At 31.5% G+C, this 22,919-nt stretch overlaps 3 protein-coding genes across 5 annotated transcripts; 1 reads left to right on the forward strand and 2 right to left on the reverse strand.

Moving 5' to 3' along the window:
* Positions 1 to 934: 934 nt before the first annotated feature.
* Positions 935 to 10,691, reverse strand: LOC107429618 (nudix hydrolase 3). 2 transcript variants are annotated; one of them, XM_016040327.4, is made up of 21 exons: positions 10,514 to 10,690; positions 10,086 to 10,265; positions 9,367 to 9,444; positions 8,322 to 8,418; positions 7,536 to 7,669; positions 7,160 to 7,241; positions 6,365 to 6,451; positions 5,860 to 5,966; positions 5,417 to 5,588; positions 5,082 to 5,335; positions 4,895 to 4,976; positions 4,184 to 4,249; positions 3,583 to 3,660; positions 3,381 to 3,476; positions 3,166 to 3,272; positions 2,909 to 3,077; positions 2,457 to 2,540; positions 1,794 to 1,888; positions 1,603 to 1,693; positions 1,349 to 1,495; positions 935 to 1,224 (listed from the first exon to the last, which is right to left on the reverse strand). In XM_016040327.4, the coding sequence occupies exons 1-21, from the start codon at positions 10,597 to 10,599 to the stop codon at positions 1,162 to 1,164; spliced, it is 2,355 nt and encodes a 784-aa protein (XP_015895813.3). In that variant the 5' UTR covers positions 10,600 to 10,690; the 3' UTR covers positions 935 to 1,161. The 2 variants fall into 2 exon arrangements, with proteins under 2 accessions (XP_015895813.3, XP_048318336.2); XM_048462379.2 differs by lacking the exon at positions 3,583 to 3,660 and having other exon boundaries at positions 10,514 to 10,691.
* Positions 10,692 to 12,540: 1,849 nt separating this feature from the next.
* LOC107429639 (uncharacterized) lies at positions 12,541 to 22,219 on the forward strand. 2 transcript variants are annotated; one of them, XM_016040361.4, is made up of 2 exons: positions 12,541 to 12,723; positions 21,538 to 22,219. In XM_016040361.4, the coding sequence occupies exon 2, from the start codon at positions 21,566 to 21,568 to the stop codon at positions 21,845 to 21,847; it is 282 nt and encodes a 93-aa protein (XP_015895847.1). In that variant the 5' UTR covers positions 12,541 to 12,723; positions 21,538 to 21,565; the 3' UTR covers positions 21,848 to 22,219. The 2 variants fall into 2 exon arrangements, with proteins under 2 accessions (XP_015895847.1, XP_015895846.1); XM_016040360.4 differs by lacking the exon at positions 12,541 to 12,723 and adding an exon at positions 19,672 to 19,876.
* LOC107429582 (nudix hydrolase 3) lies at positions 12,801 to 18,856 on the reverse strand. The gene is given in 16 exon segments (XM_060813187.1): positions 12,801 to 14,288; positions 14,413 to 14,559; positions 14,671 to 14,761; positions 14,855 to 14,888; positions 14,891 to 14,936; positions 15,497 to 15,580; positions 16,036 to 16,204; positions 16,288 to 16,394; positions 16,503 to 16,598; positions 16,705 to 16,782; positions 17,345 to 17,410; positions 18,026 to 18,107; positions 18,212 to 18,294; positions 18,296 to 18,469; positions 18,551 to 18,644; positions 18,825 to 18,856. Coding segments are annotated over 16 exon segments (1,446 nt in total). The 3' UTR covers positions 12,801 to 14,225.
* Positions 22,220 to 22,919: the final 700 nt, after the last annotated feature.

Raw genomic sequence — 22,919 nt, forward strand, 5'->3', positions numbered from 1 at the left:
TGCAATAGGGAAAGTTGGAACCATATCCACACGTAACTAAAAGTCACAAATGGGGAAAGCAAAATACAGAGTAAGCCATAATTAAAGATAAATATAAGGGCCTTATTTATTTTCTTTTTTATGTAAAATATAGATCTTGATAAACATTTGCGGTACCTGAATATTCTCTAGTTTCTGCAAAGCAATTTTCAAAGATTCAGATATCTTGCTAATTTCATCGTAATTAACGTCGGTGAGTGGAATTTAATTGTGGGTATTAGGCATGCTTGGTTATTGTTGCAGCTGATGATAGTAATTCTTTGTTGTATAAAGTGTTAATATGAATAATTCTCATTGCATAATGCGTATTAGTATATTAGGTATTTGATGAATTCGTTGCCAGTTGGCCATTGTGCAATTGTTGAGCTTCAAAATATATTCTCTTTTCACTTTGTTTTCCTCCAAGGTTCTAAGTTTTCTTGGTGTTACATGGAATTCTAGGGTTCTGACATTGACATACAAAATCGGTCACATAGATAACAGAGTTTTTTTTTACACATTCCTTCTATTCATTACTTTTTTTCTTTCTCTTTTTGTGAGTTAAAACTTCCTGGGTATTGGCTGCATTATATTTTGTCAAATAGAAGGTTGTAATGTTTTTCCTTTTAATTTGTGTAAAAACTTTTGGTATGATGTCATTGGATGAGAAACATTTAGAAAAAGTATGGGAGGGTCTCGGAAAGGGTAACAGGTCAATGTTATTTTATATGTAATTTCACGTTTTTCCTATAATTATGTATGTATAAAGTATAAACAATATAAAAACGCATAGCTCACACACACACACACACACACACACACACTCTTTCGTACTGGGGTGACTCTAGCACTTCTTGCATAGAAAAATAGTGATTTTTCCTCTCGGCTATCCCCCAATGGGACAAAAGCAAACCCAGTATTAACCTTATGTTTATGTATTTTCAACTGGAACACTTAGAGCACAATGCACCACTCTTACATATGTCTACATATTATTAAGTCAACATACAAAGTAAGAAAAAAACTTTTTAAGTTGCATGATCAAACTTGTTGGATATCTCTTATTCGAAATTGTGATTTTTCTGTAAGCAGTAGAGCATAATCTTGTTTAGGATACATTGATAGCTTGACAGTTATAAAATTTCAATGTCCTTGCTGCAATATCTTGTCTGCAATAGGGAAAGTTGGAACTATATCCACAGGTACCTAAATGTCATAAAACAGGAAAGTAAAATATAAATTAAGCTATTATAAAAGATGAATATTAGAACCTTAATTATTTCTTGTTATGCAAAATATAGATCTTGTTAAAGAAAAGCATTTCCAGTACCCGAATATTCTCTAGTTTCTGCAAAGCAATTTTCAGAGGTTCAGACATTTTAGAGTATTTTTGGAGCAGCAGACTCGCAGCCTCCTTGTCACCTTGTGCTTGTATTGTCAGAATCTCCCTACTTAGGCTTTCAACGGCACCTTCAACCTTTTTTTTTTTTTTGGGATTCAATTTAGAAGATTTAATATTCAGCTAAGTGAAGGAGAAAAGAGAAACACTAGGGAAATTAAGAAACAGGAGAAGTGGTTTTATACCTTGGCAAAATCAACAGAGAATGTTTCATCAGGATGCAAAATAAAAGCTCCTTTCTCATATAACCAATTAAACTGCAAAGCTTGTCCTTTTCTGAAAATGTAAATGTAAGATGATTCTATAATAAGTATATAAGGCACTTGGAAGAGGTAAGCATTACAAAACAAAAGTAGAGAATAAGGTTAGTTGTTACCCATGAGCTTCCTCTAAACCAAAACGTACTGAGCGAAAGCAGCCAGCAAGGAAGGATACATACATGGACTTCATTAAGCTCTTTGGAAGCAAATCCTGGACCAAACTCACAAACCATCAACAATAAAGAAACTCTCAAAAATGTTCAACTAAAATGAAGAAGGATAGCTCGCTAAAGAAACTATTTTTCATTGCCTTATTTTATAGCTTGGTCTTGGGTTTGGTTTTGGGTTTACCAATATTGTTAAAGATGTGACTCGAAAAATCCTTAAAGAAAAGTGATGGGACTGGTAATACTTGAGCAGTTCAAAGCAGTGAACAAGATTAAGATGGAAGTTGTAACTACTAAACAAAAGAACATGGTATAAAATAATGAAAGTACTCCATATATATCTATATATATATATATATATTAGGATTTTAATACTTTCTAATCTAAAGGAGAGAGAGGCATGATTCGAAGCCAGGACATAAAAGGTGTGGATGTGAGGGACATACAACAAGGCCAACCTCACCTGTGAAATTACTCCATTTGATAATATCAATGACCGAAGTTATTAATGAATTAGAAAAACAAAATAAACTACAGCATTTAATTTACTTAGAAACAAAAACAACTAATGAGAACGACACAACAATGTCACATAGATAAACAGTTTCTCACCTGGTTAACTAAGAATCTTAACGCCCAGAGGCCGACTATATCAGCTTTTGCTTCTTCCAAAGCAGAGTGAAGTTCTTGCAGCTCCTGTAGTGAAGAGGTGACAGGGAAAAAATGTTATCACTCTGAACCTACCGATGATGCATTCTTAATTTTATGAAAATGCCATCCCATTACAGCCAATTTTTATAGACTGACAAAATATACTGACCATATTAATTATGATTCATACTGATCGTATCTAATTATGAACAAAATTTTAGATTTAAAATAAAATAAACTTTATGGTACAAATTAACCTAGTTAGAAACTTGCATATATTGTTAACTGGATCTTTTGTTTGGAACGAATATTTTGGCTCGGATATAGGAACAAGTGATGCAAATAATGGAAGATTTTAGACTAAATTAAATTATTGTAAGAAAAATTAAATGAAGTCCATTTATGTCACTGACCAATCTTACTGTAGACTTTTGACCATTTGGAAGAACTATGGTATGAGGTCCAATCCCATGGCAGCACTCATGGCAAATTGTGTGAGTGAAGAATGAATCAAAATCTACCAGTTTTTGTTGTTCCTTTGTAATGCAAACATCAGATATAGGCTGAAGAATATGCTTGAATCTGCTTAGAATAGGCAGGTTTGACATTATGAAGATGTGGAAACTAAAACATTCCAATAATAAGAGTTTTGAGGAAAGGAATATCATACTTAGCCTCTGAGACATTCTTAAGCATAACCATTGAAGTTCCTCGATCTTTTACTATACGTTCATCATTCGGCAGATTAAAAGCAACAGTTTGAGGACCCTTTACATCCTGCAGAAAACAAAAATTTTGAGACTTTCAGCTTTTCAACTGGATAAATTGGCATACATCAGCACAAGTTGGCCTAGATGCAAGAAAATGAACATATTCTAAACTCACTCCTGCATTGTATAGAAGTTGAATGACTCTAATAGGAGCAGCAGTCACATCTTTTGATTTGTAAACATTGTCCAGTGGAAGATTTTGTTCCAACACCTACAGTAAGAGGACATATAATTATTTAGAAACAGACGGAAATATAGGTAATTTGCAGCAGGGTGAACTGCTAAAACTCTGGAAGAAAACCAATCTGCAACGTTACCTGCAAATTATCACCAAAAAGTTTTACTTGATCTGTAGCTTTGTCATCCCGAACTCCAATAAATGCTTCAAATGTAGCCTTGATAAACGCAAAGGATGGTAAGCTAAATATGACACATGATTTGAATATAGCAATCAACAACAAGAGGGGAAAATAGCAATCATTCAATGTTTAATGTAGAACTAAGAAAAGGTTGATGCTTCATATGCACATAACATGAACTATAACACTCTCTAACCTTTCTTCCGACAAAATTTGATCCTTGCATGGTTTGAAGCTCTCTGTCACCATTGGGACATGAGGCCCTAAGCGAGCTTTATTTATAACTATATAAAGCCCAAATGGAGGACCAACAAATTACGTCAATGCTATATTGGTTAATTATATTCTCAATTTAATTTTTTAGAGCATGCATTCTATGTCAAATCTTAATATGCAAGGAATAAACAAGTGGTAAAAATTTAAGGAAAAGGAACAGTGAAGATCAAGATGGTCCTAAATGCAATATACTATCACATGAAAGCTTGTGCACACATTTCACTTCAACTTGGATTGAAGATGATGGACATTGAGCAAAATACAGAGGATAATGTAAATTTACCTTGTAGCCAAATAGTGCATCTTCATACGTCTCATATGGACCAATAGTAACATCCACCTTAGAGTCCTACATGAGAAAGTGAGAAAAGATGATGAAACAAAAAAGAAAGGACAGCAAAAGCTGGATGCTCTTAAGAATTGTCCAAATTAATCATATCATTGATTAAAAAAAATAAAAAAATAAAAAAAAGATTTGATATTTCACCTTCTGCAATTCTCAAATAGATATGAGATGTTCCAAAATTGAAATCTATATTTAATGGTTATATATAGAAAAATCAGTTTGTTACATCTTATAACATTGTTCTATGACTAACAACAACAACGGAGCATTATATTCTCTTTACCATGTAAAATCATTTCACTTCCAAAGAAAGTAATATAGATGTTCATAGTGCGGTAAGAATGATTTTTTGAAAGGTCTCATGTGATTTAGTATCCAAAGTTTATCTGTGTTTTCTTGCCTTTGGTTGGAAAGCAATAGCATCTCTCTAAGGGCTAAAGCCTCTGATATTTTACAAGTTTGTTAATACGAGAATGGCAACTGATACAGTTATGCCCCTATACTCTCTCATCATTTTTCAGATTTTACTTTATCCTTCATCTTTGTACTTGTGCACTTGAGCTGTGTTTCATCTTTGTACAATGTTATACCAAAGTCACACAAATGCATTAAAAAAGAGTATCAATGGATCTATACTTAAATACTAACCAACTCCATCCAGGCAATATCAGAGTCATAATAATCATTTGACAGGAAAGCATCAGCCTTGCTATGAAGCAATTTCTTCAAACTGCATAAGGCAGGAACAGGTGAAATTTTATCGTTAGTGGATGGTTCTCAACGATGTAAATTGAATGCAAACAATATAAAGATAGAAACTCCGCAAACATTATACCTAGGTGAGCTGGTCAAGTCACCAGCTTTATGCAATAAGTCAGAGGCTTTTGTGAGGAAATGATTATACTCTTGGGAGTAAGGAACACAATATAGATCATAAGCAGAAGATGCTGAATTGTTTGAGCAACCAACTATGTTATTGTAGATAGAAGAATCCAGATTAAATTCACTGCGTCTTTTGATAACATTGAAAAAGCCTGTTGCCTCTTTTTGTTGGTCCTCTGTTAGACTGCTTTTCCATAATTCAAATTCCTACATGAGAAAATCGATCAATTTTCATACTAAAAACACAGCATTTTAAGTTATAATCACAAAATTAACTCATTAAAGTACCGATTTATCCATGTCTGGAGGATAGAAGTTTGCACCAGGAGGTTTTGGCACAGGAAATGCAGCTCTATATTTGAGACCCTTCCACCCAGCCACCGGCTTTGCGGCTTCAGTAAGCAACTTTATAGCTGAATCTGCTGTCGTCAAAAATGCCTCATTTTCATCAAGGCTAGACCTGTTGACAGAGAAGACAACAAAATCATCTTTGCCACTTCTATACGTAAATTCAGTAAACAGTTGATAGGTAAATTTCAGCTACTTTCAGATAAACAAATAGACTGGGTTGTGCATCCTGGCTTATATAGCCTCATTGGCTTTGGAAAGAAGGCTTGGGCTTCATTTCTTTCTGTTCTCATTGTTGATTGTGTGTGTATGCACATGGATAGACGTAATCACAGACAAACACAAAGCTGAACTGAAAGAATACAAGTTTGAAGAAGATTTACCATGGGCTCTTATTGATTGCATAATACATCCATTTTAACTTGTCTAATTGTGATGCACCTGCATGCTCTTTCAACCAATCTCTTAGGCTAGGATTACTGTACCAAACCTGGTTACAAAACATTAAAAATATTTAGAAAGAAGCACTAAATTGTAAAGAACAAATGAAAGAATATTGGTCACTGAAACATAAATTAGGTCCATCTGAAACATTACAAAGGAACCCGTTGATATTGATGTCTAAGTCAAAAAAATGAAAAAATAAAAAAATAAAATTTGGGAACTTCTATGAAAGATAAGCTCCATCATTTACACTGATAATATGCAAAGTTTTTTTTCATGGAATTCATTTCAATCTTGCTGATCTATCTTGAAATCACTGGGGCCAGTGAGTTACACCAACTTGGCATTTTCAAATACATTTATACAAATCAACAAAAAAATTTCATGTTCCAAGTTATTTTCCACCACACTAAATACCAAAGACATTATGAATGTGTGCATAACCTGCAGGTAAAAGATTTCATTCATGATTGTTGCAGCCTTAACCAGTAAATCTAGAGCTTCCTTGTCAGCATTGGTGAGCCCTGACAACTGCACCAAGAAATCAAAAAATTAATTTCAAAACGTTTAACCACCAGCAGCATGAATTAAACATTTGAAATGCAAAAGATGGAAAATTATAAGATCAATCCTAAAATTTAAAGAATAAGTAGATAGCAATAAAGTAGTTAATCCTAGAATACTCCTTAGAGGACACACATAAATTTACTCAACATATACACCACTAATGAGAATAAGAACATGGAAATACAATGACTCTATGCACTCTAAAAGCCCCAAACTTATGTGTAGGTTCCCATTTAAAATAAAAAAAAAAAAAAAAAAAAAGTGTTTTCCAATGACAATTCCAAAGACTTTTGAGTGACGATATATTAAATGAATTTAAAATCCAACAAAAGCTTCTTAAGACTTTTATCACCACCAGCCAGGACACTTCTTTATTATATTCCAAGAAAGAAGAAAAATTATAAATGCGCTTAGCCACACTTTTCTTATTTTTTGATGGGAGTACATATTCACAATGATAAGCATAAAACTTCAGAGTCTCCTGTCAGAAATATTGATAAAATATTAAGGATAAAGATATTCATAACCCCATAAAATGATCCTAGTATTGCACTAAGGCGTATCGTATCTTAATTAACAGAAAATAAAAGATCGATATTAATGGAACAAACTGATATTAATATACGATAACATCAGTATAATGGCTGTAATAAACACCAATATGTTAATAACCTCTGCACTTAGAGAAACAGAAGCATATTGTTGGAGTTGCTTTTCTAGTTTTAAACTGCGTGATATGATGTTCTCTTTGTACCTTCAAGAAATTGAACAAAATAGAGGCATAAGCAATAAGGAAAACATGTGGAAAATGTGAAAATTCTGCAAAAAATACAGCAACAATAAACAAAATAAATATTCTACAAGCCAATTAAGTGAAAGAAGAAAAATTTATGCAGCATAGGAACAACTATACTAATATTTGTACAGAAGTTCATTTCAATTGCAATTGATTTCATCATATTTATGAGCTATGAGCTCATAGCTCATAAAGATGAAACTTTCACTGATGACATGCTAAACAATGATGCACCTCTTCAATGACACATACCTTTGTTCAATTATGTCAAAAAGCTGAGCATATTGTCCATCCACATCATAAGGAACATACTCTGGATCTTCTTTAGCAAGTAAACTGCGATACTCTTTATAAGATATATATTTAACAGCAGAGACTTCTGTTTCCTGTGACAATAAAAATAAATAAATGTAACTAAAAAAGGAAAAAAAAGAAAAAAGAAGAAGCCCTCAAGTTCTGTTAAATTTCTTTTTCAGTTCAATTATTATTATGTACGAAAAATAGAAGAAGATAAAGCTTGACTACTTCACAAATTACTAGTGAAAAGGAAAAATTCTCAACGAGAAGCAGGTGACATTAACTGGTCACAAATTTCAGAAAAATGAGCAGGTGATTACAGCAAAAACTAAGAGGTGAAGGTTGAGAAGCACTAAGTTACAAATGGATCCTAATTAGACATGCCTTCCAATTATATCTTTCAAATTGTCTAGATCTATTCCATTCAATGTGAAATCAATTGATAAAGGAACTCAGTTAAAAATATATATATATATATATATATCATATATGTTACCCAACCAATAACTATGTTCAGTGTGGATAAGCCACATAGTGCTTGCATAGGTTATCTAAAGAAGCCTATTTATTGTTTTGCACGTGTTCACCCAAAGTTAAGACCAAAATAAAATATAAAAACTGACCATAATGCAGCATGTATGAGGAATGAACATGAGTATTAGTGCATTTTAAGACCAAAATAAAATATATAAACAGGAAGAATTAATCTCAATCTGATAATAAATCTAGCACCCTCCTGACCTGCAGTGTGAATGCCTCAAGAGGGATTGGATCTAATGTTGTCACCAGATACACATCATTGAATTCATTATTGATGTATGTACCATCGTTTATGACACTGCATCGAAACAGAATTCTAACATCAGTTAATGGCAGATCCTGGACCCTGATTATGTAATTTGAAAAAACTAAAATCAATTTATTATGTTCAAACACTGGTAATTGCCAATGCAGCCAATCTAACACTAGAGTTCACTTATGGCTATATATCCACACTAACTTGATATGTTCCCTTACAAACATAACAAAGAGATATGCCATTGACCCAGACATGATAACTTTTGTTATTATATCTTTGACAATGTCCCCATTCTAATTTCTAAATGCTAACAAGTTCATTTATTTTCATGAAGTAACCTCATTTGAAACATACCTTTATTAAAATGATAAATAATACAAAAATTCGAAATAATAACAATCCTCATAAAAATAAAATTGAATCTGAATTATAAAGCATCCTTCCAACTGAAAGAGAAGTATGTACTTCCTGAAACTCTGTCAAGGTTGAAGTCCACAAAGAAGTCAAATTCTTAATTCTATCCTTTAGAATCAAGTCATGAAATTTGTCCTCATATATTCTGACCCTTCTTACTGATCTAATAACTACTGAGCAAAAAAGCTAAAAGGTTTAAAACCTATCTTGGAATATTTTGTTTTCTGAAAATGCCATGAATCTCTATATAGAAATGTCAACATTTTAGCAATGCATGTGTGACACATAAACAACACAGAAAGAAAAAGAAAAAGAATAGCAACAGTTGTAAGAATTCATTGCAACATTCTTTAAACTTTAGTTGGGATAATTTTTTTATTTTTTAAATTGTAGTCCATTTGCAATCTTCTTTTTTGAGAAAAAAAATATCTGGCAAGTGTAAGTCTCATAGAAATTATAAAATACAAATAAATAATCTATTTCTGGATTAAAGATCATACAAGAATCTGTAATGAAAAAAATAATAATAATAAGAAAAAGTACTGCAGAGAAATGTAAATTTAATATACTAACCACTCTTGGAGAAAAACAAAAATCTTTTCAAATGCATCCCTAGGGAGGATTAGACCTAGCTCTTCTTGAAGCTCCCTTCTGCAAGCATACATAATATGTTTCAATAACAAATAGTTGTAAAATTTAATACCACCAAAACAAAAACCACCAAACGATCATTGGCTTCTCATACACAACCGAAGTAGAGTGGGAGAAAAATTTCAAGGGTAGGGAAGAAAGAATAAAGTATTTAGTAGGTGGAATACCACCTGTCGTTTATTAAAAGATTATCAGCAGGAACTAAAGAAAACAGATATCACAACAAATGGTTCTCATCGACAATTCATATAAAAAATGACAACAATATAGATCATATTTATTGAAAAACATGTACTACCCAACATACATCCAAATAGAGACAAGAATCAGCTGCAACCCAAGACTGTCAAACGTCGAACAAGAAAACTCAGGAAGACTCATCTAAGATACGAAAAAGCATGGAGCTTTCTACCCCGCTTATAGTCATTTCTATTTTTTTCTTTGTGTATCAATATCCATTTCTGTTACAACTTAATGCAGAAAGTGCCTAGACAATAACTCGAGCAAACAACATAAAGGCTTTTCCGTTCTGATATTAATACCACGGTTTCTCATCACTACTGAAATGCTATAAATATGAAAAAGCTGTCAAACTAGCATAACCCAGAAGGCTTAAATCAAAGAAAATTGAAAAACGTTACCGAGCAGTGACAAGAGATGTGTCATCAGCAGATATGTGACCAGCACTGGAAATATCCCACAATCCAGCCCATGAATCCTTGCAGTCAGCACGGCGTTGAAGTAGCAGCTCCTGAGTATTCTCAGCAAAAATCCACACATGGACTGATCGATGATAATCCCCATCTCTATGAACATCTCCCCTGAATCATGATCAAGCCCCCATTGATCAGCAAAATCATCAGCAATTTAATGGTAAATTTCAAAAAAAAAAAAAAGAATACATTGAACTTGAAAAAAACACAAAAAACAAAAAATACCAAACAGAGTAATGAACTAGAAAAGCTCAACAAAGTGCTTGAGCAGTCAAAATGATTTTGTTCGGTCATCGTGTTTGTTTCTATTTTTTGCTTTTGTTAATTAAATTGCCTCGGAGATTGCTGTTCTTTACCTGGGTTTGGAAACACCGGTCTTCTGGCCGATCTCTGTGAGGACGTCTAGATGTTCCACTTGTACGTCGACTTCCCCTTCCGCCATTGATGGCTCTCTTCAACTCAAACGCTATGTTATTCTTATTACCAAACACAGAGGCACGGATACAACTATATATAAATGGTTATTCCCTCTGTTTTCACTTTCATCATCTTTATTTATACTTTCTATGAATATTTTTGTATTATTTTATAAAACTGGAAAATTACACTGATAACCTTCTTTTGTTCTGAGAGTATTGGATATTACTCCCATGCATTTTTCGAAATTATAAAAATAGCATATTTACATTTTGTTATTATTGTTGTGTACCATTCAAATTTTTACATATCAATTCATATTAAAAAAAAAAAGGGTTATAATTATCAATTACAATTTGATAATAAGATAACAAATTTGGCAAATTTTATGCATGCTAATCGAAATGGAATGTTAAAAAATGCTTATCCATAAAATAAGGCATATTTCGAAGTCATGTTTGCAACGTTTTGATAAAGAATTTTATCTTTTTAGATGCTTTTTTTGGTGTGTAAATTTTTTAGATGCTTTTTTTTTTTTTTAACAATTTACTTAAATTATAATTTACCTAAAATTCTTTATTTCTGATTCGAACTTGTATTTTTGTGGGTACATATAAAGATGTTCAATCACTAGAGCTAATCTTTTTTATCAATTTTTTAGATGCTTTTGCCATGATAAATAATAGGAAGGTTCCATGCATAGCATATAATTTCACCAATACATTTAACAAATTTTATTCCAACTGTTGGACCTTTTATACTCTATTGGATTAAGCCTTTTGATGGCTAAAATAGTCTGGCAATTGCATTTATAAAAATTGTTGATATTTAGAATTATCCTCATAAATAATATACTAAAAATAGATTTTTTATTTTTATTTTTAAATGTACTAAGAAAAAATAGTAAAAGTTGGTTTGTAAATAATCTTTACAAGTAACAAAATTATTCAAAGAATGTTTAACAAATGAACATAATTTATATATATATATATATATATTTGAGATAGATTAGGGAAGAAATTCTAGAACCAGAGCTAATTGAAACAAAAGACCTATGAATAATTATCACCAATAATTATAATCATATGTATTATTATTATTATTCAGTGATCATTGTCATATGAATTATGCCAAATAGGCATATATGAACATAATTAAATAGTTAATTTTCAAGAAAACATTAAAGCACATACAATAATCATGAAAGCATCCACTAAAAAGAAAAAGAAATAAGATTAAACCAAATTTTCATTATCAAGTAAGCTATTAACTCATTAGAAAAAGGAAAATATATTTCAAAAGAAAAAGAAAAAAAAAAACATATTTCAAACCCATGTTGTAACATCATTAAGAACATAAAAAAAAAAAAATAGCAAAAATATATATACACAATTAAAATAAGGCTGTATTTATGAATATTATAAGATGAGTTGTATTTATAAATATTATAAGATGAATTTCCAATTTATAAATTTTAGAAAAAAAATGCTTAAAATGAATTCCGAGCAAACTTATTAACAACTAAGAATGCTTCTCTTTTTTCCGTTTTGTTTTTCTATAACAACCACAAGTGTTTGATTTATGTCATGAGGGCTGTAAGCATGTAGTTTGCCTCTATATCCTTTTTCCAAAAGTGAAAAGAAGAGGAAAAGTAACCAAGAAAAAAAACAAAAAAAAAAGCAAAAGAGAAAGAAAAAAGATATATTCTATTATTATTCATCTAAATAAATAGAAAATGTCATTTCAAAGTTTTTTATTTTCTCTAATTAAATATTATTATTAATATTTTTTTTTTGAACGACTCCAATTAAACATTAAAAAATTGTTTAAAAAAACCAATTAAATATTAAAAAATTGTGTTAAAAAACCAATAATAAAAAAATTAGATTACTTATCCAAATTACCCTCATCTTGAACACGTAATCACTCTCCTACCCTTTACACTTCAACCGAGACACAAGGAGGAGAAACACACAGCACAAATATGCATTTTTTTTTCACAGAGGCCCGAGAAAAAAGAAAAAAAAAAAAAAAGAAAATCATAAAACCAATAAATTTTTTCCATCAGCTAGCTGCTTTCAATTGAAGCCCCCGCAAACATTTTTTTCCCAGGCAGCTCTCGGTTTTCCCCATTTTTGCCTCAAAAACTGTAAGTCTCCCAGATCTTTTTTTCGTTGCAATATATATATATATATATTAAGGTCTGAGCTACTGATTTCATCAGGGTTGTTTTCTTTCTTCCATTTTGTTTTGTTCGTTTAATTGGGTTTTAGTAGAATGACGTGCTTTGGATTGAGATTTGAGTTGCATCAAAGGGTATTTAAAAATGGATGTGAAATGTATTGGATTTTGGGTGAGTGAGATGTGGGACGGATAATTTGTCTATATGCTTATGATTTATATTGGAATAAATTGGTAACCATAAAATTGGAAAAATAGAGAGGAAAAAGATCTGGGTATAGAAGAGTTTTCAAGGAAAGAAAAAAGATCTAGCTAAAAGACTTTTTGAATCTTTCGTGTTCTTATCTGACTTATACATAAGTCAGGTAAAAGCTGTAGAACAAAAAAACCCTATTTATTTTCCTGTTTCTGATCTGACAACAATCGGTGATGTATATTTTCATACTGTTAGTTGATTAGGATTCTGGGTCCGTTAAATGCTGCTACCAATTTGCTCATTTCATCATAATTAACGTCAGTGAGTGGAATTTAATTGTGGGTATTAGGCATGCTCTGTTATTGTTACAGCTGATGATAGTAATTCTAATTATTTGTTGTATAAGTGTTAATATGAAATTCTCATTGCATACTGCTTATTAATAATATATCAGGTATTTGATGAATTTATTGTCAGTTGGGCATCGTGCAATCGTTTTGAGCTTCAAAATATATTCTTTTTTCACTATGTTTTCTCCGAGGTTCTAAATTTTCTTGGTGTTCATGGAATTCTAGCTTTCTGACATTGACATACAAAATTAGTCACATAGTAGAACACAGTTTCTTTCGACACATTCCTTCTATTCATTACGATGTTCTGCTCTTTTTGTGAGTTAAAGCTTCTTGGGTATTGGCTACATTATATTTTGTCAGATAGAAGCTTTTAATGTTTTTTTCTTTTAATTTGTGTAAAAACTTTGGGTATGATGTCATTGGATGTGAAACATTTATAAAAAGTGTGGGAGGAGGGTTTCAGAAAGGTTAACAGGGTTACAGTTTAATGTTATTGTATGTAATTTCCCTTTTTCCTATAGTTATATATGTATAAACAATATATACACACACACACACACACACACACACACTTTAAACAATATATATATATATACACATACTTTCATACTGGGGTGACTCTACTACTTCTTGCATAGAAAAATAGTGATTTTCCCGCTGCGCTATCCCCCAGTGGGACAAAAGCAAACCCAGTATTAAATTTATGTTTATGTATTTTCAATTGGAACACATAGAAAAGAGCACAATTCACCACTCTTATATATGTCTATATATAAGTCAACGTACAAAGTAAAAGTAAGAAAACTTTAAATCGCATGATCAAACTTGTTGGGTATCTCTTATTCGGAAGTGTGATTTTTCTGTTAGCAGTAGAGCATAATCTTGTTCAGGATACATTGGTAGGTTGAGAGTTATAAAATTTCAATGTCCTTGCTGCAATATCTTGTCTGCAATAGGGAAAGTTGGAACTATATCCACAGGAACCTAAAAGTCATAAAACAGGAACTCAAAATGTAAATTAAGCTATTACTAGACATGAATATTAGGGCATTAATTATTTTTCATTCGGCAAAATATAGATCTTGTTAAAGAAAAACATTTGTAGTACCTGAATATTCTCTAGCTTCTGCAAAGCAATTTTCAAAGGTTCAGACATTTTACAGTGTTTTTTAAGCAGAAGACTGGCGGCCTCCTTGTCACCTCTTGCTTGAATTGTCAGAATCTCCCTACTTAGGCTTTCAACTGCACCTTCAACCTTTTTTTTTTTTTTTGGGGGGTTCAAATTTAGAAGATTTAATATTCAGCTGAGTGAAGGAGAAAAGATAAACACTGGGGAAATTAAGAAACAGGAGAAGTGGTTTTATACCTTGGCAAAATCAACAGAGAATGTTTCATCAGGATGCAATATAAAAGCTCCTTTCTCATATAACCAATTAAACTGCAAAGCTTGTCCTTTCCTGAAAATGTAATTGCAAGATGATTCTATAATAAGGTACATGGAATAGGAAAGCATTACAAAACAAAAGTAGAGAATTAAGGTTGGTTTTTACCCGTGAGCTTCCTCCAAACCAAAACGTACTGAGCAAGGAAGGATACATACATGGACTTTAATAAGCTCTTTGGAAGCAAATCCTGGACCAAACTCACAAACCATCAAGAATAAAGAAGCTCTCAAAAATGTTCAACTAAAATGAATAAGGATAGCTAATTAAAGAAACCATTTTTCATTGCCTTATTTTATAGCTTGGTCTTGGGTTTGGGTTCACCAATCTTCTTAAAGATGCTACTTGAAAAAACCTAAAAGAAAAGTAATGGGACTTTGATAATATTTGAGCAGTTCAAAGCAGTGAACAAGATTAGGATGGAAGTTGTAACTACTAAACAAAAGAACATGCTATCTAATAATGAAAGTACTACATATATATGTTTATGGATTTATTTATTAAGATTACAATAATTTCTAATCTAAAGGAGAGAGAGGCATGATTTGAAGCCAGGGTATAAAAGGTGTGGGTGTGAGGGACATATAACAGGGTCAACCTCACTTGTGAAACTACTCCATTTGATAATATCAATGACCGAAGTTATTTATGAATTAGAATAACAAAATAAACTACATCATTTAATTTACTTTTATGCTTTGAAAACATGAGAATGACACAGCAATATCACATAGATAAACAGTTTCTCACCTGGTTAACTAAGAACCTTAACGCTCAGAGGCCGACTATATCAGCTTTTGCTTCTTCCAATGCAGAGTGTAGTTCTTGCAGCTCCTGTAGTGAAGAGGCGAAAGGGAAAGGATTTTAATACTCTAATCCTACTGATAATAAGTTCTTAAATTTATGAAAATGCCATTGCATTACAGCCCGTTCTTATAGACAGACAAATCATACTGATCATATCTAATTATGACTCATACTGATCTGTATCTATGGAAAAAAAAAATTTGGATTTCAAATAAAATGAACTTTATGGTACAAATTAACTTATTTAGGCAGTGTATGCAACATTGAGTTTATAATAACAACGGTTACATAATATTTACAGAAACTTGCATGTTTTGTTAATTGAATCTTTAGTTTAGAACAAATATTTTGGCTTGCACATAGGAACATGTGATGCAAATAATGGAAGTTTTTATACTAAATTAAATTATTGTAAGAAAAATTAAATGAATAAATTAAATTATTGTAAGAAAAAATAAATGAAGTCCATTTATGTCACTGACCAATCTTACTGTAGACTTTTGACCATTAGGAAGAATTATGGTATGAGGTCCAATCCCATGGCAGCACTCATGGCAAATTGTGTGAGTGAAGAATGAATCAAAATCTACCAGTTTTTGTTGTTCCTTTGTAATGCAAACATCAGATATAGGCTGAAGAATATGCTTGAATCTGCTTAGAATAGACAGTTTTGATATTATAAAGATGTGGAAACTATAATATTGCAACAATAAGAGTTTTAAGGAATGTCATACTTAGCCTCTGAGACATTCTTAAGCATAACCATTGAAGTTCCTCGATCTTTTACTATACGTTCATCATTTGGCAGATTAAAAGCAACAGTTTGAGGACCCTTTACGTCCTGCATAAAACAAAATTTTTTAGACTTACATCATTTCAACTGGTTAAATTGGCATACATTAGCACAAGTGGGTCTAGATGCAAGAAAATGAACATATTCTAACCTCACTTCTGCATTGTATAGAAGTTGGATGACTCTAATAGGAGCAGCAGTCACATCTTTTGATTTGTACACGTTGTCCACTGGAAGATTTTGTTCCAACACCTACAGTAAGAGGAAATATAATCATTTAGAAACAGACGGAAATATAGGTAGTTTGCAGCAGGATGAACTACTAGAACTGTGGAAGAAAACCGATCCGCAATGTAACCTGCAAATTATCACCAAAAAGTTTTACTTGATCTGTAGTTTTGTCATCCCGAACTGCAACAAATGCTTCAAATGTAGCCTAGATAAATGCAAAAGAAGGTAAGCTAAATATGACATATGATATGAATATAGCATTGAACGAGAGGGGAAAATAGCAATGATTCAATGTTTAATGTAGATGTAAGAAAAGGTTGATGCTTCGTATGCACATAACATGGACTATAACACTCTCTAACCTTTCTTCCTACAAAATTTTGATCCTGGAATGGTGTGAAGCTCTCTGCCACCATTTGGACATGAGGCCCTAAGGCTAAGCAAGCATTATCTGTAACTACATAAAGCCCAAAAGGAGGACATTTGCTAGCCTTGCATTCTTTATGTTATATGCAACAAATTACTTCAATACTGTATTGGTTAATTGCATTGTCAATTTGGTTCTTTAGAGCATGCATTCTATGCCAAATCTTAACATGCAAGGAATAAACAAGTGGGAAAAATATAAGAAAAAGGAACAGTTAAGATCAAGCTGGTCCTAAATGCAATATATTATCACATGGAAAGTTTGAGCACAGAATTCACTTCAACTTTTAATTGAAGATGATGGACATTAAGCAAAATACAGAGGATAGTGTAAATTTTACCTTCTAGCCAAATAGTGCATCTTCATATGTCTCATATGGACCAATAGTAACATCCAACTTAGAATCCTGCACGAGAAAGTGAGAAAAGATGAGGAAACAAAAAGAAAGGACAGCAATAGCATGATGCTTTTAAGAATTGTCCAAAAGTAATCACATTACTGATGAAAAACAAAAAGACAAAGAAGCTTTGATATTTCAGCTTTTGCAATTCCAAACAATATGAGATGTTTTAAAGTCAACTCTGTATTTAATTGTTATGTATGGAAATATCAGTTTGTTTACAACTTATAACATTGTTCTACGACTAAAAACAATGGAGCTTCATATTCCCTTTATATGGTAATATCATTTCACTTCTAAAGAAAGTAATAAGAAAGATTTTTTTTGAAAGGTCATGTGTGATTTAGTATCCAAGTTTATCTGTGTTTTCTTGCCTTGGAAAGCAATAGCATCTATTGAAGGGCTAGAGCGTTCAATGTTCTCCAAGATTGTTAATACGAGAATGGTAACTAATACAGTTATTTCCCTGTACCCTCTTCATCATTTTTAAGATTTTACTTTATCCTTCATCTTTGTACTTATGCACTTAAAGCTGCGCTTCCTTGACTCGTAATTTAAAAAGTTCTATTCTGCGTGCAATGTTATACCAAAGTCACATGAATGCTATAATTAGATACTAACCAACTCCACCCAGGCAATATCAGAGTCATAATAATAATTTGAAAGGAAAGCATCAGCCTTGCTATGAAGCAATTTCTTTAAACTGCATAGGGAGAAACAGGTGAAATTTTATCGTTAGAGGAAGGTTGTCAATGATGTAAATTGAATAAAAACACTATAAAGATAGAAACTCTGCAAACATTATACCTAGGTGAGCTGGTCAAGTCACCAGCTTTATGCAGTAAGTTGGAGGCTTTAGTGAGGAAATGATTATACTCTTGGGAGTAAGGAAACACAATACAGATCATGAGTAGAAGATACTGAATTATTGTTTAAACAACCAATTGTGTTATTGTAGATAGAAGAATCCAGATTAAATTCACTGTGTCTTTTGATAACATTGAAAAAGCCTGTTGCCTCTTTTTGTTGGTCCTCTGTTAGACTGCTTTTCCATAATTCAAATTCCTACATGAGAAAATTAATCGACTTTCATACAAAAAACACAGCATTTCAAGTTCTAACCACAAAATTAACTCATTAAAGTACCTTTTTATCCATGTCTGGAGGATAGAAGTTTGCACCAGGAGGTTTTGGCACAGGAAATGCAGCTCTATATCTTTTTGGTAAAAAAATTTGATATCTTTAGCATTACTCGATAGATAATTTATATCTAGTAATTAACAATATTAGACATAGTTTAACAAATGAATATAATATTCTTTTGGGGTATATTAGGGAGGAAATTTTAATACCATGTTTATGGATTAAAACGAAATTCAAGCTGGGGAAATGGTTGAATTTACGAGCGAAAACAAAAGACCGTGCATCATTATCACCAACAACCACGGTCATATGTGTTATTATCATATGAACTATTCAAAAAGGTATGAACATAATTAAATAGTTAATTTTCAACAACCATAGGAAACATTAAACAAAAACATAAAAACAGTCAAAGTGATAGTAAAAGCATCTACATAAAAAAGAAAAAGAAATTAGATTATACCAAATTTTTATTAGCCCGTTTTAACATCAAGTAAACTATTAACTCATAAGAAAAAGGAAAATAAAACATATTTTACACCCACGTTGTAAAATCATTTAAAAATTAAGGAAAAATAATAGCAAATACATATACACAATAAAAGCCATGATGTACTTTTGAATATTATAAGAGAAATTTTTAATTTATAAATATAGTTTACATTTAGAAAAAAAAAATATTTAAAATTAATTCAAAACAAATTTATTAACGACTGAAAAATGCATTTTTTTTCTTTTTCTTTTTTATTTTTCAATAACAACTACAAGTGATTTGATATATGTCGTGAAGGATGTAAGCATGCAGTGTGCCTCCATCTCTTTCTACCTAAACTAAAAAGAAAAGGAAATAAAAGACGGAAAAAAAAAATTGATATATTTTATTATTATTTTATAAGATTTTAAAAATCATCTTCTAAATTAAAAGAAAATTATTCCAATATTTTTTTCCTCTAATTAAATATTTATTTTCTCTTTGAACGACTCCAAATCTCCAATTAAATATTTTTTTTCCCAGAAGAATATGCCTCATTTAAACATTTAAAAATTGTTTTAAAAAACCAGTGATAAAATATCAAAATTATTTCTCCAAATTACCTCACTCTCCTACCCTTGGGCTTCAACCGAGACGTAAGGAGAGACACGCCCAAATGTTCGTTTCCACAACGCCCCAAGAAAAAGAAAGCAAAAAAAATAAAATAATAAAAAACAAAAACAAAAAAATTAAAAACAAAAACAAAAATCGTAAAACCAGCTGCGTTCAATTGAAGCCCCCGGAAACATTTTTTTCTCAGACAGCTCTCTGTTTTCCCCATTTTTGCCTCAAAAACTGTAAGTCTCCCAGATCTTTTTTTTTTTTGTTACAATATTCATTTTTATTTTTTCAGATCTGAGCTACTGATTTCATCTGGGTTGTTTTCTTTCTTCGATTTTGTTTTCTTCGTCTAAAACCTTTTAGTAGAATGACATGCTTTGGATTGCGATTTGCGTCAAAGGGTATTTCAAAATGGGTGTGAAATGTATTAGATTTTGGGTCAGTGAGATGTGAGATGGATAATTTGCCTCTATGTATTTATGATTTACATTGGAATAAATTAGTAATTATAAAATTCGAAAATAGAGAGGAAAAAGATCTGAGTATAGAAGGGTTTTCAAGGAGAGGAAAAAAAGGAAAATCTAGCTGAAAGATTTGAATTTTTGGTTTCCTTTTTAACGGAAGAAAGAATATTTATCCGCCTTATGCATAATTCATCTAAAAGCTCTAGATTGAAAAAAAGAAAAGAAAAAAGGCTATTGGTTTTCCTGTTTATGATCTGACCACGATTTGGTGATGTAGATTCTCATACTGTTAGTTGATTAAGATTCTGGGTCTGTTAAACGCTAGCAATGTTCTAATTTCATCATATATAACGTCAGTGTGTGGAATTCAATTGTGGGTATTGGGCATGCTCGGTTATTGTCACAGCTGATGAAAGTAATTCTTTGTTGCACTAGTGTTAATATGAATAATTAGCATTGCATACTGCGTGTATATATATATATATCGTGTATTTGATGAATTTGTTGCCACTTGCCAGTCGGGCATTGTGCAATTGTTGAACTTCAAAATATATTCTCTTTTCACTTTGTTTTCGTCTAAGTTTTCTTGATGTCCATGGAATTCTAGCTTTCTGACTTCAACATACAAAATTAGTTTCATAGCAACACAAAGTTTCTTTCAACACATTCATTCTATTCATCATGTTCTTCTCTTTTTGTGAGTTAAAGCGTCCTAGGTATTGGCTACATTATATTTGTCAGATAGAAGGTTGTAATATTTTCCTTTAGTTTGTGTAAAAACTTTTGGTACAATGTCATTGGATATGAAACATTTAGAAAAAGTGTGGGAGGAGGGTCTCGGAAAGGGTAACAGGGAGGTTATTTTTATTAGATGTAATTTCAGTTTTTTCCTATAATTATGTGTATAAACAATATGATGTTGCTACATCACCTCTAAATCCTGATATAAATATTAAAAAAAAAAAAAAAAAAAGAAAAAAAAGAAAAAAAAGAAAAGATATAGTGAATCAATTGATAGTATACCATTATATTTTGTCTGTTAGAAGCAATTAATCATTTGTCAAGGTAGTTATGGTGTATAATATTTCATGTATCAAAGTTGCTTCTGCTTATAATGATTTTGATTTTCTGGCATAGAAAAATTGAAGCCAGAGATTTGCCCCTTTCCTGCTCCGGCTGCTACCTTCCGTAGCCTTTGGAGAACTATGTTTTAAAATAACTTGAGGGAATTTGTTTAACCACATACGCCCTTGCTATGTTACCCTTATTGTATCTTCTCTATGTCAGGAATGTTCTCAAGCAAGCATATAAATATGTGTCTGTTTAAACACTTTGCCTGCCAAAGCATTACATTTCTTAATCTGATATCGATTGCATTTTGCACCAAGCTGTTATATCTTCCATTTTGAGCATGAGATTGTACATAATTTCAGGTTGGCTCAGCAAGGACGGTGCATAACCATGGTTCTTGATAGCATTTTATCTTCTCCTGTTCGGAGGTCGACATCATTCAGAAAGCAATTCTCTCAAAATGAATTGAGCTGGTCAGTCCTCCTCCAAAGGCATCGCTTCCTCTTAACAACCCTTGCAATTCTGACTTTCCTCTGCACCATTTATCTCTACTTTGCTGTCACCCTAGGAGGCACTACATCATGTTCTGGGTTAACTGGAGCTCAAAAGGCATTGTGTCGTCTGGAGCAGGCAAAGACTTCAGTGACCAGAGGAAAGCTGAAAATTCTTTAGCATTCAGATCACAATGTTCTATCCAATTTTTTCTTTTTCTTTTTTTTTTTTTAATGGTTTTTTGTTTTTGTTTTTGTTTTTTTCCTTTGTTTCTTCTTGTTTGTTCCTTTTTAATCTATGGGGGGTTGAAATTGATTAGAAAGAAAGGACACCTAAAGTATACTAGGTTCTTTGCTGCCTGCTTTTACATTTTATTTTTTGGTCATTTTGTAATTGTTAATGGGGGTTCTATTGATGTTGCTGGACTTACATTGTTGAAACACATATATCATATTTTGTAGCATGTAAACTATTGTAATGACTTTAAAAATATTTATTTTCCTTATGAGCAAAAACTAATAATAATAATAATAATAATATTTTTGGATCTTATTGTACTGCGAGAAGGATTGCCACATTCTGAGACTATAGAGAGCATCTCATTGTCTCTGCGCATTGCTAACATTAACAAATGATTGCCAATTGATCTGTCATGTTGATATGGCCAAAAAAAAAAAAAAAAATGAAAATATATATATATATATATATATATATATATATATATATATATATATATATATATATATATATATATATATATATATATATATATATATGTATTTAGGATCTTTGTAAGCCGTATGACTTAACAAAAAATATTTTGGAGATTTAATTTTTCAACTGATCTATTAAGTAGATATCAAATAGTATGCTCTTCCAACTTTGTACCACATTGATGGAGTCCAAATTTATATTGGGGATGTTTTTATTATCATAGACGGGGAGGAAAAAAAAAGGATTTTTACTTTTTTAGGATAATTTTAAACTTTCATTCAATTTACATCCTTCAAAACACCAAAAACCCATGGGAATATAACTCTTTTGGCTAGTAGTATTATGCGAGTGGGATTCCTTATTCTCGATCAATTTGTTTTTTTTTTTTTTTTTTTTGGGTGAATTATTTTAACTTTGTTTTTTTTTTTCAACACAAAAAAAATTTATATTATATCTTAAATTACACCCAAAAAAAAAAGAAAAAAAGAAATAACATTAAAATTATGTATATTTGAATTTCAAGTTATAAAAACAGCAA

The sequence above is a fragment of the Ziziphus jujuba genome, chromosome 12 (genome assembly GCF_031755915.1).
Source record: "Ziziphus jujuba cultivar Dongzao chromosome 12, ASM3175591v1".
Classification (NCBI taxonomy): Eukaryota; Viridiplantae; Streptophyta; class Magnoliopsida; order Rosales; family Rhamnaceae; genus Ziziphus; species Ziziphus jujuba.